At 33.1% G+C, this 16,476-nt stretch overlaps 1 protein-coding gene across 2 annotated transcripts; it reads left to right on the top strand.

The window, feature by feature from the left end:
* Positions 1–3,444: 3,444 nt before the first annotated feature.
* On the top strand, positions 3,445–9,362 carry LOC140035904 (serine carboxypeptidase-like 40). 2 transcript variants are annotated; one of them, XM_072077274.1, is made up of 9 exons: positions 3,445–3,540; positions 3,833–4,243; positions 5,294–5,401; positions 5,497–5,771; positions 6,456–6,710; positions 7,483–7,601; positions 7,719–7,811; positions 8,708–8,813; positions 8,973–9,362. In XM_072077274.1, the coding sequence occupies exons 2-9, from the start codon at positions 3,874–3,876 to the stop codon at positions 9,117–9,119; spliced, it is 1,473 nt and encodes a 490-aa protein (XP_071933375.1). In that variant the 5' UTR covers positions 3,445–3,540; positions 3,833–3,873; the 3' UTR covers positions 9,120–9,362. The 2 variants fall into 2 exon arrangements, with proteins under 2 accessions (XP_071933375.1, XP_071933374.1); XM_072077273.1 differs by lacking the exon at positions 3,445–3,540 and having other exon boundaries at positions 3,685–4,243.
* The last annotated feature ends 7,114 nt before the right edge of the window (positions 9,363–16,476 follow it).

Here is a 16,476-nt window from a genome sequence, read left to right as displayed (position 1 = left end):
CACCATATTTTCTTGAATAACAATCCACATAACTTTCTTCTAATAAATAATGTCTTCATAATCTTCTTTATGGTAATAATTTTTACCATTGACAAATTCTCTCTCCATAGCAATTCAAAATAACTTACTCACTTTCACAAATTTTGTCTTCCCTATTTGGATGTTTTGCCATCCATGGTTTCACACTTGATTGAACAGCACTATGACAATCAACAATCTGAAAGGACCTTTTTTCTCTAATCACTGGGCAACATCAATAATCTCAATAGGGTTTCTCTTTTTAGACCTCTTTTCAACTAAGGTGACTTTTCCCTAATTCCAATCAATGAATGAATACTCTAAAACTAACTCTTGTGGTTCAATTTTTAATATACGAGTACTCTACCACAATGTCTGCATCCTTCTACAACCCATGTTTCTCTATCACAAACTCTGCACACCTTTTAGACATAGCAGATATCCGAGGATCAAACTTTTGAACCTAAGCTTTGATACCACTTATTAACACAAAAAATCACACATCGAAAGTAAATATATCATGTTAAAATATTAGATGATGAATAATTGATAAACCAAGAAATAAACTCACAATATCAGTCGAGCCATGGACTTTGATTGGTCACAAAAACATGAAACAAAAGAATAAAAGTAAAGCTATTGGCTGATTAATCACAACACTAATGAAGACGGAACCGGAGGAATTAACAACTACTATTTTACTGACGACCAAATTTCCTCAGCAAACAAACATAGGATTTCAAGTTCTTAAATAGAAAAAGCATAATCATGAATCCTATTTTAATTACAGTACCAAAACATAACTAAACTCTGTTTCCTAAACCAATTGTGATACCAAATCTAATATAATTACCAAATAACAAATCAATTTCTAAAACTATTAAAATTCTAAATATGCTTGGTTTAAAATATGCCAACAAATCCCACAAACCACAACTATTGAAAGAACCTACACCCCAAGAATAGTAAAAGTAACAAATCAAATCAATATTCAACCATGTTGCGAATTAGTATTCCTGGCCAGCGATAACGAACGCCAAAAGAGTCGAATTATTGAAGGAGAAAACCCTAGAACAGACTAAGAGAAAGCAGAAAATAAACGATTAATGCTAAGCTAGAAGAACAACTCTCTCATGCATTGAAGAATCACATCTTAAACCCCCAAATCTGAGAGAAGATGGCTTCCTATAGCCATTAATTTAAATCTAAAAGCCATCTCTCAAGGAAAGCCTTGTCTATTTTTCGATTTTCTCTATTCTGTACCAAAAGTATACTAATTGGAAAGGTTTGAAAGTTTGCAATATTTTGGAAAAGGACATTGAAGGGGGAATTTCCCTCTCAAGAAATTTAATTGTGTGTTTTATATTCCTAATTGCAGAATTTACACACACATTTTTCAAATATTAAAAAAGGTATATAAAAACAAAATTTTAAATTATTTGTATAGAGATATACTATAATTAATCTTGTATACATTGATAATATATACACCATCATCATTTGATGCATAACAACTAATTTAAATTTAAATTTAAAATCTAAATTTTTGATAAGTGTCATGCATCTAACAATAATAGTGTATAACACTGTCAGTGTATATAAGATTAACTCCATATATTATATAATTATAATATGAGCTTTTATTTTTTTTAGTAGATACCAAAGTAAAACAATAAAACAATATTCATATAAAATTGCATTAATGGCAGCAAATACGTCAAAACCTGCAACGACTGCAATAGATGGGAGGATTTCATTCTAGTCTAAATAATCAACAAAGATAGAGCATACATAATGGTCCAAAAGATAGAGCATAAAATATTTTGCATTGAACCAGAAATGCTTGGCCCTTCTGCAGGCCCCTCGGCCTGCCAATTTGTTCAATTGATTTGATTGTTTTCCTTGTATAGTTTTTAGAATTTCAATATGCTAACACTTGTGTCCAACAGGGCCAAATGTAAGTAAGTAAATATTTTATGATTACAAAGAAAAGTCTTTCAAATAAAATCAAAAAATCTTGCTAGTGACAATCTATTAAAACCAAAAACCACAACTATTGAAAGAACCTGCACCCCAAGAATAGCAAAAGTAACAAATCAAATCAATATTCAACTATGTTCCTAATTAGTACTCCTGGCCAGCGATAACGAAGGCCAAAGGAGTCGAATTATTGGAGAAGAAAACCCTAGAACAGACTAAGAGAAAGCAGAAAATGAACGATTAATGCTGAGCTAGAAGAACAACTCTCTCATGCATTGAAGAATCACATCTTAAACGCCCAAATCTGAGAGAAGATGGCTTCCCATGGCCATTAATTTAAATCTAAAAGCCATCTCTCAAGGAAAGTCTTGTCTGCTTTTTTTTTTTTTTTTTTTCTCTGTCCTGTACCAAAACTATACTAATTGGAAAGGTTTGAAAGTTTGCAATATTTTGGAAAAAGACATTGAAGGGGGAATTTCCCTCTCTAGACTAGAAAGAGTTTGCTCTCAAGGAGACAGAAAATGATTCTGCGTTTAATTTTTCAATGTCATGTTTTCAAGAAAGTTAATTAAGTGTTTATATTTCTGATTGCAAAATTTATACACACATTTTTTAAAATATTAAAAAAGGTATATATAAACAAATTTTTGAATTATTTGTATAGACATACACTTGGATTAATCTTGTATACATTGATATATATACATCATCACCACTAGATGCAAAACAACTAATCTGAATTTAAATTGAAATCTAAATTTTTGATAAGTGTCATGCATCTAACAGTAATAATGTGTAACACTATCAGTGTATATAAGATTAACTCCATCTACTATATAATTATAATATGAACTTTTATTTTTTTTAGTGAATAGCCTGAAAAAAAAAAGAAAAGAAAAAAAGAATACCAAAGTAAAACAATATTCAAATAAAATTGCTTTAATGGCAGCCAATACATCAAAACATGCAATGACTACAATAGATGGGAGGATTTCATTCTAGTCTAAATAATCAACAAAGATAGAGCATACATAATAGTCCAAAAGATAGAGCATAAAATATTTTGCATTGAACCAGAAATGCAATAGATGGGAGGATTTTATTCTAGTCTAAATAATCAACAAAGATAGAGCATACATAATAGTCCAAAAGATAGAGCATAAAATATTTTGCATTGAACCAGAAATGCTTGGCCCTTCTGCAGGCCCCTCGGCCTGCCGGTTTGTTCAATTGTTTTGATTTTTTTTCTTCATTGTATAGTTTCTAGAATTTCAATATTCTAACACTTGTGTCCAACAGGGCCAAATGTAAGTAAGTAACTATTTTATGATTACCAAGAAAAGTCTTTCAAATAAAACCAAAAAAATCTTGCTAATGACATTCTATTAAAATCACCTCCTGCCTTAATTGACAAAGTTACTTATATAGCATTGAATAGAAACCAAACATCTATAATATACATAGGGCCTGGGATTTTTGTGGTGAATCAACTATTAGTTATTGTCATTTCACTCACTCTAGTGCAGCCATTGAGTGGATGATGTAAGTTTCCGTGGGCTTTTTTTCTTTTTCTTCTTCTGGTTGAAGTAATCGTGAATGCATATTGATTTGGTTATGTATGGTAGACGTTGGATATATATATATATATATATGTGTGTGTGTGTGTGTGTGTGTGTGTGTGAGAAACAAAAACTTTGGGAATGGAGCGCCTTTCAATGATGATTAGCTTGTTGTCGGCATACACAATTTACCATCCATTTTCATACATAACTTCCTACAAGATCGACAATTCTTATGCACCCTCTTAATTTTGCTATACATGCAAAATTTTCAGATCAAATATTTTCAAGTTCAGAAAGCAGGAGTCCCTTAGAGATGGAAATCAAGAAAACCCAAATTCTTCTTCTTTCAGCTCTCTTGCTTTCGTCTTTGGTTCTCAAGACTCCTGGAAAGAGCTGCAGTGAAGCTGACTATCAATTTTTCAAAGCTAAATCGAAGCCTGTTTCCAACATTGATATATCCCACTTCACAGCATTTAAGAAGCCACCTGAACCAATCCAAGAAGGGCTGAAGGAGAAAGATATCATTCACAAATTGCCCGGACAACCCCCGGTTAGTTTCAAACAATATGGTGGATATATCACCATCAATGCCACTGTTGGTCGTGCCCTTTATTATTACTTCACTGAAGCCCAGGATACCATGGTGGCTAAGGATTTGCCCCTTCTCCTTTGGCTTGCAGGAGGTACACACTATAGAAGACTTCGATCTTATTAGCCTCTTCTCCTGTCTGCTCAGCTGGAAACTATTAAAGCGAGTAAATATTATACCATGTTTCTAGGGGAAGGAAACAAAACGAAAAGAAAGGATACTATGTGGAAAAGAAGGATAAGGAGAGGGTATACGAAAAGTGTCTTTGGTGCATGTGTTTGGATTGGATTAGATATGGGCAAAAAAAACAAAAAAGGGAAAGAAGCGGTAACATGATGTCCAAAGAAAGGATGGGTAAATAAGAAAAGAAAAATGTTAAATGTAAAATAGGCAAATAAAATTACTTTAGCTCTTTGGTCTTTTTCTAACTGTTGCCCCATCATACGCAAATTATGACTAGTTCATTTCTTGTTATGAGGCATAGATCTTGTCATTCTTTAATAAGACCCCATAGAAATTACATCATTGTCAAGAGCCTTTTCTTTCTTCTTTTTTGCTTTTTTCTTATATAAGTAATCACAATCACAAGTAGTAAACCAAACGAGCAAAGTACCCAAGAACTCCTTAAATTAGTTTGTGTTATCTCACTAACACTTGATTATCTACGTGAAAACCTTCTGAATTTGCCAGCGTTCAAAGATCACCCATAAGTAGGGTCTAAGGTGTCAAACTTTTTTTTTTTTTTAAAAAAAAGGGATATATCGGGGAGACGATATGTATGTATGTACACTTTAGATAATAAAGTGGGCTGAGTGCGTCAAATCTTAAACTCACTTTAGAAGTTCATATCTTGCTCAGGATTCCAATTCAATCAAATTCAAGAGAAATAACAACATATTGACCCAAAAGGGGGAAAAATTAAATTATTGTGTTTTCTAATAAATATTATAAACACATTAAATTAATATACATGCTCATTCTTGTCCCTCTAAAACTTGAGTATGTGGTTCAATAAATAGTTAAACAGCTCACTTGACTTCTTCTTGTTAGCAGGATGTGTAGAATATTCAATTCAGCATGGCATTTTATATGTGGCATGTTCAATTCAATTTGGCATTTTCCCAATTTGTCACTTTCAATACAGGTCCTGGTTGTTCTTCACTTGGCATTGGAGCAATGCAAGAACTTGGACCATTCAGGGTTGGGAGCGATGGCAAAACACTGTACAAGAATCAATATGCCTGGAATCATGGTACTAGCAAATAAATGTCTTCCTTTGCCTTTTAAATCAATGATATCGATATTCAGGTACTTGATAAATTTCCAATTAATTTGTTCTCCCAACAGTTGCGAATGTTCTGTTCCTGGAATCTCCAGCAGGGGTTGGATTTTCATACTCCAACACAACGTCAGATTTTATGAAGGTTGGGGATAGAAAAACTGCTGCGGACAATTACATTTTCATATTAAATTGGCTTGAGAGGTTTCCCGAGTACAAAAATAGAGATTTTTACATTGCTGGAGAGAGCTATGCTGGTCATTATGTACCTCAGTTAGCACATAATATTGTTTACCACAACAAGAAGGCCAACAGGACAATCATTAACCTGAAAGGAATTCTGGTATATATAACTCTCTACTAGAATACTTGTTTATCATTGACTAATGCGCTTTTTTTTGGGTAAATTACTTATTACCCCCTGTGATTTTACATAATGCTAGGCAACCCACCCAAAGGTTTTAAAATAGCCACATTATCCCCCTTTGGTTTTATGGAAAGTAAAAAATTAACGGAATGCATAATCAGTTATAACGTTTATACCAAACGTGCTCTAAAAGCGTGTATGATATAATTTTAATATTCACATAATCGCCTTATGATTCGTGTAAATCTACTTTGTCCCACCCCTAATTTTTGCATTTATTTATATAATCTCCCTATACATACATATATATATATATATATTTATTTATACAAGGTGCTTAAACGATCGATTTACGTAACATTTAAGTAAGGGCACTATTAATATTTCAACTAATGACGTTACATAAGTTATTTTTCATCACATTTCCGTTATACATAAAACCATATCCTGGTGAAGTGAACATTTTGAAACGTTAAGGGGATCATGTGGCAATAAATAAAATCATAGTGGGATTATATGTAATTTACCTTTATTTAATTTTACTATATATTTCATATCGCCGATATTGACATTGAAAGAGCTACAAAATGTAAAACTATGTTAACGTTGCCCACGGAACTGGGAACTGTAATAAAGTTACTCTTTTGTGCCAAATTGCAGGTTGGAAATGCACTCATCAACGACGAGACAGATACTTTAGGCCTGATTGATTACTTTGCAAGCCACGCTTTGATTTCCTCTGAATCTTCAAGAAAACTTCACAATTGTAATTTCTCATCGAATGCCGAAACATCTGATGAGTGCCATGATATCGTAAAAAAGCTTAAAAATGTTGCAGGAAATATTAATATCTACAATATCTATTATCCTCTGTGCTTGGATGGCAACTTGACCAGCATCCCTAAGAGGTTTTCGGTAAGTTTTCATTTGCATTTGGAATTTGCAGATTCGGAGCTTCTTTTGACACTTTTCCAGGTTATTCAACGATAACATAAAGAGTAAATCTTATATGTACTAAAAATATACACATCACTATAATTGAATGTATGACACATATTTGATATTTGAATTTTAAGTTCAAATTTAATTTAATTATCATTTATCCAATAACGCTGAAAGTACTATATACACTATTAGTGTATCAAAGATTGATCCTAATATGAAATGCACCTCATTGGGGAATTTACTCTATTGCTTTCATTGTACCAAATGTTGGGTTTATTGTTATCCAAAACTCAAATCTAATTGCCATAGCAATTTTTTGGTAAACTATCAAAAATGCCCTCCTCAGGCCAAAAATTACAATATCGCAAATTGACTCGAGATGGATAGTTTTATCATTTTCTCATGACAAAAAGCTTCTGTTGTTGCAATATATATCATTTGCCCAGTAACTGTCCTCTCCAGCACAATCCAGTTCTTAAAAGTTTTCATGCATTTAAAACTTGAGGATATTTGATCTTGATTTCTCACCATTTTTGTCGGTGGATGGTTCTTAGCCTAGTAGGACGTGTAATTAATTATTAAGTAGTCATGAATTCCCTTTCCCAGAAACCAGAAAAGGCAAAAGGAAAACTTTTAGTGGCTTTTCGAAATATTGCTCTTAATTTACGGAGAAAGTGAGAACACAAAAAATCGTTTCCTAAAATATTCCAATATCTCCTAATTTTGGTATCATGGCATGTAGATAATGGAGTTCGATCCATGCACTGTGTATTATGTTTATTCGTACTTGAACCTTCCTGAAGTTCAAGAAGCAATCCATGCTAATGTCACCAAATTATATTATGATTGGCAACCATGCAGGTTTTCGCTCTCCCCTCTCTTTTTAGTATTTTTTTGACTTAGGTTTCTTATTACAAAAAATTTGCAGTATTCCTATATTTTGTACTAAATGAACTGATAAAAGAAAAAATTTTGCAGTGAAGTTCTCAAACACTGGGAAGATAGGTCATCAACGGTTCTTCCATTCATTCAAGAGTTGATGGAGAATGGAGTTCGTGTGTGGATATTTAGGTAATTTGGTCATCATTCTATCACTATAATCTGCCCATTCTGAAAAGAGCATTTTGTAAATTAGGAAACGAATAGAATGAAAACAATATGAAAAATGAAGAGGAGGCAGATAAAAAGTTTGTGTGTTTTTTTAATTATAATAAAAAACCATGAAAAGTTTGACCTGACCAAACCATATATCAACAGTCAAAATCATGCACGGATAAATACTAAATTGGACACATGAGTTGGAGCTTTCTGATAAAAACTTCTGTTATCCACAGGATAACAATTAACAAAAATATGACCCTTTACTTAAAAGTGTAGTATGACTGTTATTGAGCGAGGGAGGGATGGGATGGGTAAAGTACGGGTAGAGACCGTAAGCAAGAGATTTCGAATTCTATATCTCTTATTTACACTAAGGCAGAAATAAGTGAGAGAGACTTATAATTCTCCTAATGGAGCCACGCAGACTTGAGCCCCTCAAGTTTACTATATTTGTATTTAAGCTTGAAATTTCTTTAGGTTTTCTGTTTTGCTCTATATTTGTTCTTTCCCGGTCCATCCCCGAGGAAAATTTTTGCAGAACTCTTCTTCTATCCACTTTATCACTCTAAATTTTTTTCACGCCATATTGACATTATAACCCCCTTAAATTTACATTGCACCCTTGCCTTTAATAATGATTACCTTTAGAAAAAAAAAAAAAGGTGTCAGACATATTTCAAATTGAACATAGATATCACTTTATGAAGTAATCGTTCTCAAATCCTGACTTTGCCACTGCCCTCCGTAAACTATTGGTCCTTTTTCGTCTTCGTTTTGAGTTTAAAAGGTTTAGCTTCTTCTTCTTGCTCCTTTTTCTCCATTTCATGGTACAGTTTCATAAAATTGGTGTTGCGTTTTATCCACAGTGGTGATGTCGATGGAAGGATGCCAGTTACCAGTACACAATATTCCATAGAGGTGATGAATGTTACGACTTTAAATCCCTGGCACGCTTGGTATCGAGATGGGGAGGTTGGTATTTTAACATTCTACAAATACTCAAAACTTCAGTAAATTGGTTTTGATTTCCTCAGATCCAAGTAATAAGAATCTTCATTCTTAAATTGTAATAGCAATAATCTTGACTTATCAACAGATCTAATGATTTATGCTTCTGATTTCAATAATCAGGTTGGTGGATATGTTCAAGAGTATAGAGATAATTTGACTTTTGTAACAGTTAGAGGTGCTGGTCATGAAGTGCCAAGTTACAAACCTGATCGTGCACTATCACTTGTTTCACACTTTATTGCTGGGACTCCTCTCCCTAAACAATAAACATACAGATAGATACTAGATTGTCACTAAATCACCTTCTTGGGATTCATTGACTCAACATGTTTCCTTATACTGTCAAGTAGAAGTAGAAGGTCACTTCAGTGAATTTTGGGCTCATCTAGAATTCCTCGATGAATTGCTATTTGGATAGACAAACTTTTTTCTTTTTTCTTTTTCAATAAAGAAGGAATAGTATTAGGATTAATTTTTCGTGCACTGTCAATATATACACTGACGGGATTAGATAAGTGTCATATTACCTGAATTTAAATTTAAATATCAAATTTTGTATACGTGGCATGCATCTAGATTCGTTAGTGCATCCATTGTCAGCGTAAAAGATTTGCCCATATTATTACTCAATTTGCCGGACAGATTTTTAAGATTTACCAATTGCAGTTTAATCACCATAATGCACGGTAAATTTATAGGTAGTTTTGTTTGGAAAGATTCTAATGCCCCTTTTAGATATCATATCTTAACTTAAACTCACCGTTAGATGGTGAAATAAGTGTTACTGACTCTTTGATTGGAAGAACTACAAAACTTTAAAGTATAAACCATTATTATTGTTGAGAAATATATATTGAGGGAATGATACCTTGAAGATACTATAGAATTTTTCTTTTGGTATTATCCACTTCACTGCAGTGAGAAAGACAAGCCACCAAATACTCTGTCTCCATATCATTTTGTTTTCTTTTACCTAAATGTAATATTTGTCCACATTCAGCTCAAATAATTACCAATTATTCACCCTTATTGTCTGTTAATGAGCTTGTTGGTTTGGAAGAATATAAGTTTCGGTAAAAGCATCAAAACTAACTAAACCATATAAAAACAGCTTGAATATTCAAATTCTATTTTTTGCAATTATGTTCAAACTCACCCAATAAAATATGTGATTGAGAATCGTTTTCCCAAACAAATAAACAAACTCCCAGGAATTGCTAACAACCTCGAACAATTATTATGACCCTTGGCCAACGAAATTGCCAGTGTAAAGGGAGGCTGCCCATAATGCCCCATGACCATTAATAGACCATCTTGGAATTTTCTATTAAATGCAGCCAAAATTTTAGAATTATTTGTTTCACGAATTGGTAATGCTCCCGAATTTAGAACAGACACATAATGGGTACTGGGTATTTAGCTTCTCCCATATTCATTCCTATTGGGGGTTGAGTTGATTTTGATCTTATATTTTTACTGAAAAGAAAATTTTAATCGATTCATTTTCTCTGATATTGTTGAAAAGTGTAATAATCACAAAAAAAAAAAAAGAGAACAATTCGTGTTAGATTGTTTTGTCTTTTATATTTTCCATTGATTTTGCAATTTGCTTGGAAATGCCTTGGAGTTAATAATCAGAAAGGGTACTTATCTTTAATGACTTTTTCTAAGGGGAGCTTTTTGGGCAACTGTTACACAAAAAATTCAATTAACCTATATATATATATATATAGTCCTCACTCACATTTATATACTTTTCCTACTCTTTCTTATATTTATTTACTTTTCTTAATTAATCTTATATTTCAAAATATGACATCTTAAACATTTATTAACTAGTGCTCAATAGACACTCAGACAGACTCATCTTTAATTTGATGACTATAGTTATTGTTGTCACAGGGTGTCGTAAAGATAGATATTTTAGACACTGACAAGTGCTTTGCATTTCCGGTTTTGCATATTTCAAGTTGATCTAGCTTGAACAATATAATATATTGGTTCCATTTATTATAGTCATGCAATCATAATTTGTCATCCAAAGATCGAATCTTGTGTCTAATACAAAGACACGGTGAACTAAACACATATTAAATGCCCTTTTTTAATGCTCCATAAATCCAAATGAGCCAATTGATTATTTTTCCCAAATCCTGTGGAGGGAGAAAATTAAAGCAAAGGAAAAATATTGAAGAAATAAGTGATGTATGGTCTACAAATACATACATACATACATATATATATATACTAGGGGAGGAGTGCCCGCGCATCGCGCGGGCGTTTGGTGCCTGTGATTGAAGAAAGTTTTTTGGTTAGACAAATAATAATACATTGCGAGAATAGTACGTTGCGATAAATAATTAGAAGCAGGTATGATTATAAGACAAACAACATAAGAGTCTTCCAATATTAGAATCAAGAAGTTCCCGAAAACAAATAATTAGATGCAGCAAGTTCCCAAAGGGTGTACGGACAAATATTTATGATAAGTACAACAACATTAGTAATACCTTCACCAATTTACCAGGAACTAATGCTTGGCCCATTATTGGCCAAAACAACCCCCCTCGCTATGACATCTGCAGATATATAAAATACAACCAAGTTCTAACAGGAATACCAACCATATAATGAATTCAAATTTAAAATGCAAGTCCACATGGAAAAACCGCCATCAAACTCTCAAAATTACCATATTAGAATCATGTCTACAAACAAGAAGTACCATATTGGAGTCAGCTGACTCACAAATCCAATTAATATTGTACCAAGCAACATTTTGCGAACAAAAGTTTATAGTTACCTTGCCCTTCCTCTTTGTGTCCACTTCAGTATCCAAAAGCATAATATCCTCACAGTCGTCATCCATGTCAACATCTATTACTTCAGGAAAAATTACCTACAAAGAATCCATTCACCACCATTAAGACATTTACAACAATATTTAAATAAAATGAATGGAAACCACGGTTGTAAAAATTAAAATTTGCATTAGAAAGCAAAAAAAGCAAGAAAAGGTGCTAAAAATTACTACCAAAGACCAGATGAAATGAAGAGCAACTGTCACCGAACAGAAATCCAGTTAATATGCAATGAATACCACCCTTCCCTTAATAAATTTTGCTTTCCTGAGCAGAAAAGAGGCTGAAAAGGAGCTACCAAACCACTTTGATGCAGAAAATGTTTGATCAGTGAAAAATGTCAAAGCAAATAGTTCCATTTCCACTGCAACATGACTTGAGATAAAATAATTTCTTCATAGCAAACATAGAAAAAACCCTGAACTGCAAAAGTGGTGAACTAAGAACTTCACTGTCTAATAACTGATTAACTCTTGAACTACAAAGGAAAAAGGAAAACCTGAAGTTTATCAATTGTTAAACTTCAGCTGTTGAACCCCATAAATTCGATACTTCCAAAAAGCAAAATAACCTAAAGAATGCAGAAGATGACCTTGCACCAACCACACCTTTCATGAACTCCTAATGGCAATCAAAATTATGAAAAAAGTTTCCAGAATCATGAATAAATTAGAGTTCAAACTCACAATCACTATACCCTCCAACATTGCTATGAGTCTGTGATCATACCTTTGAGGCACCATACGAGGCTTCGAAAATTGAAATGGGATTATGCTTATTCAAAGTTCTGCAAAAGTTTCCATTTTCCTAAATTCCTAAAACAATTATTCCCAAGTACCAAGTAGCAGAAATGTAGCTTAAATTCGAAACAAAAATGGGCATCTTTACTCCTTCTTCACCAATTGAAAACCAAAAAAATGCAAATCACATTCGACAAATTAATTAAAACTCTTACACAGAAAAGAAAAAGGCCGAATACCAATCATGCTAGAATTTGCGATCAATCCAAAGTCTAAAAAGAACAGACAAATGATTGGTAATTTCAGAGTAGAGTTCATACACCAGTGGCTCATCTAGCTAACAGAAGTCGGACCTAAGCAATTGAATCCAAGAAGAGGAAACGTCATAGCAGGTCACTGTAAAGGGAGGCGACGGGAAACTGAAGCTGAAAGGGGGTAACGTACCTACGTTCGTGGGGCATAAATGCAGATTAAAAGATGAGGAAGTGGGTTCCGACCAAACCATTAACAGCCATACCGGTTAGGCAACCATTGGAACGTTTCAAGTACCGGACGATTTCAACGACACCCCCTCCCACATAGAAGCAACGTTTACTTGTCCGTTTAGAGGAATAATTGGGCCTAAGGGGTATTTCGGTAATTACATCAACACACAAGCATATATGGGGTGTACAACAGGCAAAAATGGTTGCACACTCATTACATATTCCATCAATACTCAGATGGCTCATCAATGAGAACTTTAAATGTATTAAAATGGGGTTATTTCAGTAAACATATCCAAATACATGCTTTGTGAAGTTGCACCTAAAGCTGTTAGGCTAATACACAATATTTAACATTCCCAAAAAGCCCCCACCCATGCGGTTGAAATTCAACCTACTCTTTGACCAAAAACTCAATCTTATATAGTATAAGGATTTATGTATAGATGTACTTCAGTCATGAATAAATTCTTAAACTGTCACTTATACATATTCATGTTAATGGAAATCTTTAAAATTGGAAAAGATACTAGCGCTCCAAAAAAATGCTCGAGCACTCCATCCCCTTTTGTGTTTTTAAGGGAGGATGGAGTATTGGAGACTTTTCTAGCATCTCCATAAAAATTTCATCATAAATTGAAGTATCATGCACAAAGTATAATATGAGAAAGTTAATTACGTGTTTTTTTTTTTGTTTGCAAAATACAGATATTTTCAAATGTTTTAGAAAATATACAAGCACAAAATTTTTAGTGAATTATTTGTATGGACCTGTACTATAGGATCATAAGATACGTTTTATTTTTTAGTGGATAACACATTGGTCTTTTTTAATTTTTATGTTTTATGAACAATCATTCAAGTAAAGTTGTCTGATGGCGGCAAATACATCAAAACATGCAATCAGTCAACGACTACAATAGATGGAAGGAATTTCAGTCTAAAAAATCAACAAAGATAACTTCTAAAACATCAAATGTCTTTCAAATCATAAATCTCTTCTGGTGTTATTGTCCTTGTTAGTAGACCTAATTTATCATAAGCTTGCACACGTTATATTTATTGCCCCCTTATGTTTGAGTCCTTAATCAATCAACTTTATATTTCTCAGAGACTTACATTTGAAACATTTTAAGTGGGCATTCATTAGACAAATTCTTAATTAGTTGATGAACAACAAATCTTATCTGTGAGAACTAAGACAAATTTTTTTTCCCTCATTAGATGGACTGTGTAAAATGATATCCACGTGTGGAAAGGCATGATATAGTGGAAAAGTGGGTTTGTTTGGATAGTGACATTATTCCAAATTATATTTCGCTTGCATTATAAATACATTTTCCAACTCACATTTTTATCTCACATACATTACATCACAAAAAATGTTACAGTAATTATTTAAAATAATTCCTCAAAACATGTTCACAAATAAATCGAAAGCATGCAGAGGCATGTTACTAGCATAAATCTTTCTGTTGAGATGCCTTGAATTACATCTTCAACCCCCGCTGAGCTGTACGGGGGTCTCGCTACCCGGTCAGCGAATCGGGGGTCCAGGGGGCGATGCGCCCTGGCTGGGGGGCCCGGGGGGCAGCGTTGCCCCCGGTGGGGGTTCGGGGGCAACGCCCCCGAAGCTTACGGTATATATTAGTTACCGTGTCTGTTTTATTTTGGGTCTTATTTTGGGCCTATTTTGGGTCCAGTCTGTTTGGTTGTATATATATACACCTTATTTTAGTCTGTAAACTATTCTGATTACAACCCTAATAAAATCTGATTTCCCCCAAGTTGTTCTTGTCTATTCTTGTTTGTTCTTCTGTTCCGCTGCATCTATTATAACACTTTCTTATAAAGATGATTAATTAAACAAAGGTAATTATTTCATATTTTGCAATTACTTAAAACAAAGGAAGAGAAGTAAACGTGTATTGAATACTTCTCCTCTTCAACCGTTGTACCATTTCAATATGTTTGGTTCGTTTGACTCTAACAATATGTTATGTTTCGTTGCATTTTAGATATGAGATTTTAAGTATATTTTATTTAACAGAGTTAATCCCCTATTTATGGAGTAAAATAAACATATGAGGAGATGAAAATGTTATCTCGAGATAGGTAACAAAATTTTGAACTAATATTCCCCCACTAACAATCTAATCGTATATTCTCACAATTATATAACCCCACCTTCATACAATAGTATAAAAAATTGTTGAACTTATTTACCCCTATAAGATTTTCATTGATTCAGGTGATTAGAATAGAAATATGAATTAAACTATTCGATACTCGAATTAAATTTGATTTGATAAAATTTCGTTCAAGTTTGAATAGCCAACTAATCAAGTTAAACTTGAATAGCATTTTATGTTTAATAACATTCAAATTTGATAAAAAAGAAATTGTTCCAACTCAGTTCGATAGATAAACAAGTCAAGTTTAAACAAAATTCCAAACTCTTTAAAATAATCAAACAAGTTTGAATGTTAGGGTATTTGACTTAATTAAACTCATTTACACCCCCGACAAGTAATTTATATATGTTCCAATTTTCTAACAAAAATAATACTACAGGCATAGGGGCGTTTTGGATAGTTTGATAGTAATTCTATCTCATTCCATTTGTAACCAAACATTGCATGGTGACTCATCTGATCCAACATTGAACCAACCAAATACAGTGCACGTGTGACTGTGAATCCGAGAACGACTAAACGCAGACGCTGAATCCAAGAATGATTCGAACAAAATAATACTCCCTCCGTCCCACTTTGATAGTCCTGTTTTCCTTTTTTGTCTGTCCCAAATTGCAGTCCACTTTCCAATTGAAGAATGTAGTTGTAATTTCATTTTCCTAAAATACCCTTATTCAATACAAGTTGTTGTTGCTATAAACCTACCCCATTTAATGAGAGTTGATTCTTTTTTTACCATCAATTCAAGTTCCCATAAAGTTGTACTCTATTTAATGTGAGGGTATTTTAGGAAAATAGCAATCTAAATTTACTTTTCCAACAAAGTTAACTACTTTTTCTTAAACTGTGTGAAAAAAGAAACAGGACTATCAAAGTGGGACGGAGGGAGTATACAAAAACTCTCAAAGTTGCCGATTTGCGGGGAAAACAAAACAAGAAGAAGAAAGAAACGGGAAAACATACTCTAGACTATTAGCACCATTCTCATGGCTAATATTCTAAAGGAAAAACCTTTATTCTAATTTTTTTTTCAAAATATTAATATTTTAGTTTTCTTTTTGTAAATTAAAATTGATTGTTTTAAGAAATAAATTTTCACTGCAACCAAACCTACTGAAATCTAGCATAGCTATACAATTAAAACAGCTTCTTAAATTTTTATTTTTCTGTTCAAAACAGTCCATTCAAAATACAGATGAGAACAGTTGATACCTGACACATTATTTCGATGTCCTTGCGCGTATTAACTCAATATTCTGAAGAATTTTGGCCTGTTGGGCCAAGCTAATAGTCCGAAAGATAGAGCATGAAATTTTACACTGAACCAGAAATGGCTGGCCTTG

This window comes from Coffea arabica, chromosome 2c, assembly GCF_036785885.1.
Source record: "Coffea arabica cultivar ET-39 chromosome 2c, Coffea Arabica ET-39 HiFi, whole genome shotgun sequence".
Taxonomy (NCBI): domain Eukaryota; kingdom Viridiplantae; phylum Streptophyta; class Magnoliopsida; order Gentianales; family Rubiaceae; genus Coffea; species Coffea arabica.
This window is presented reverse-complemented; position numbering and strand designations above follow the sequence as displayed.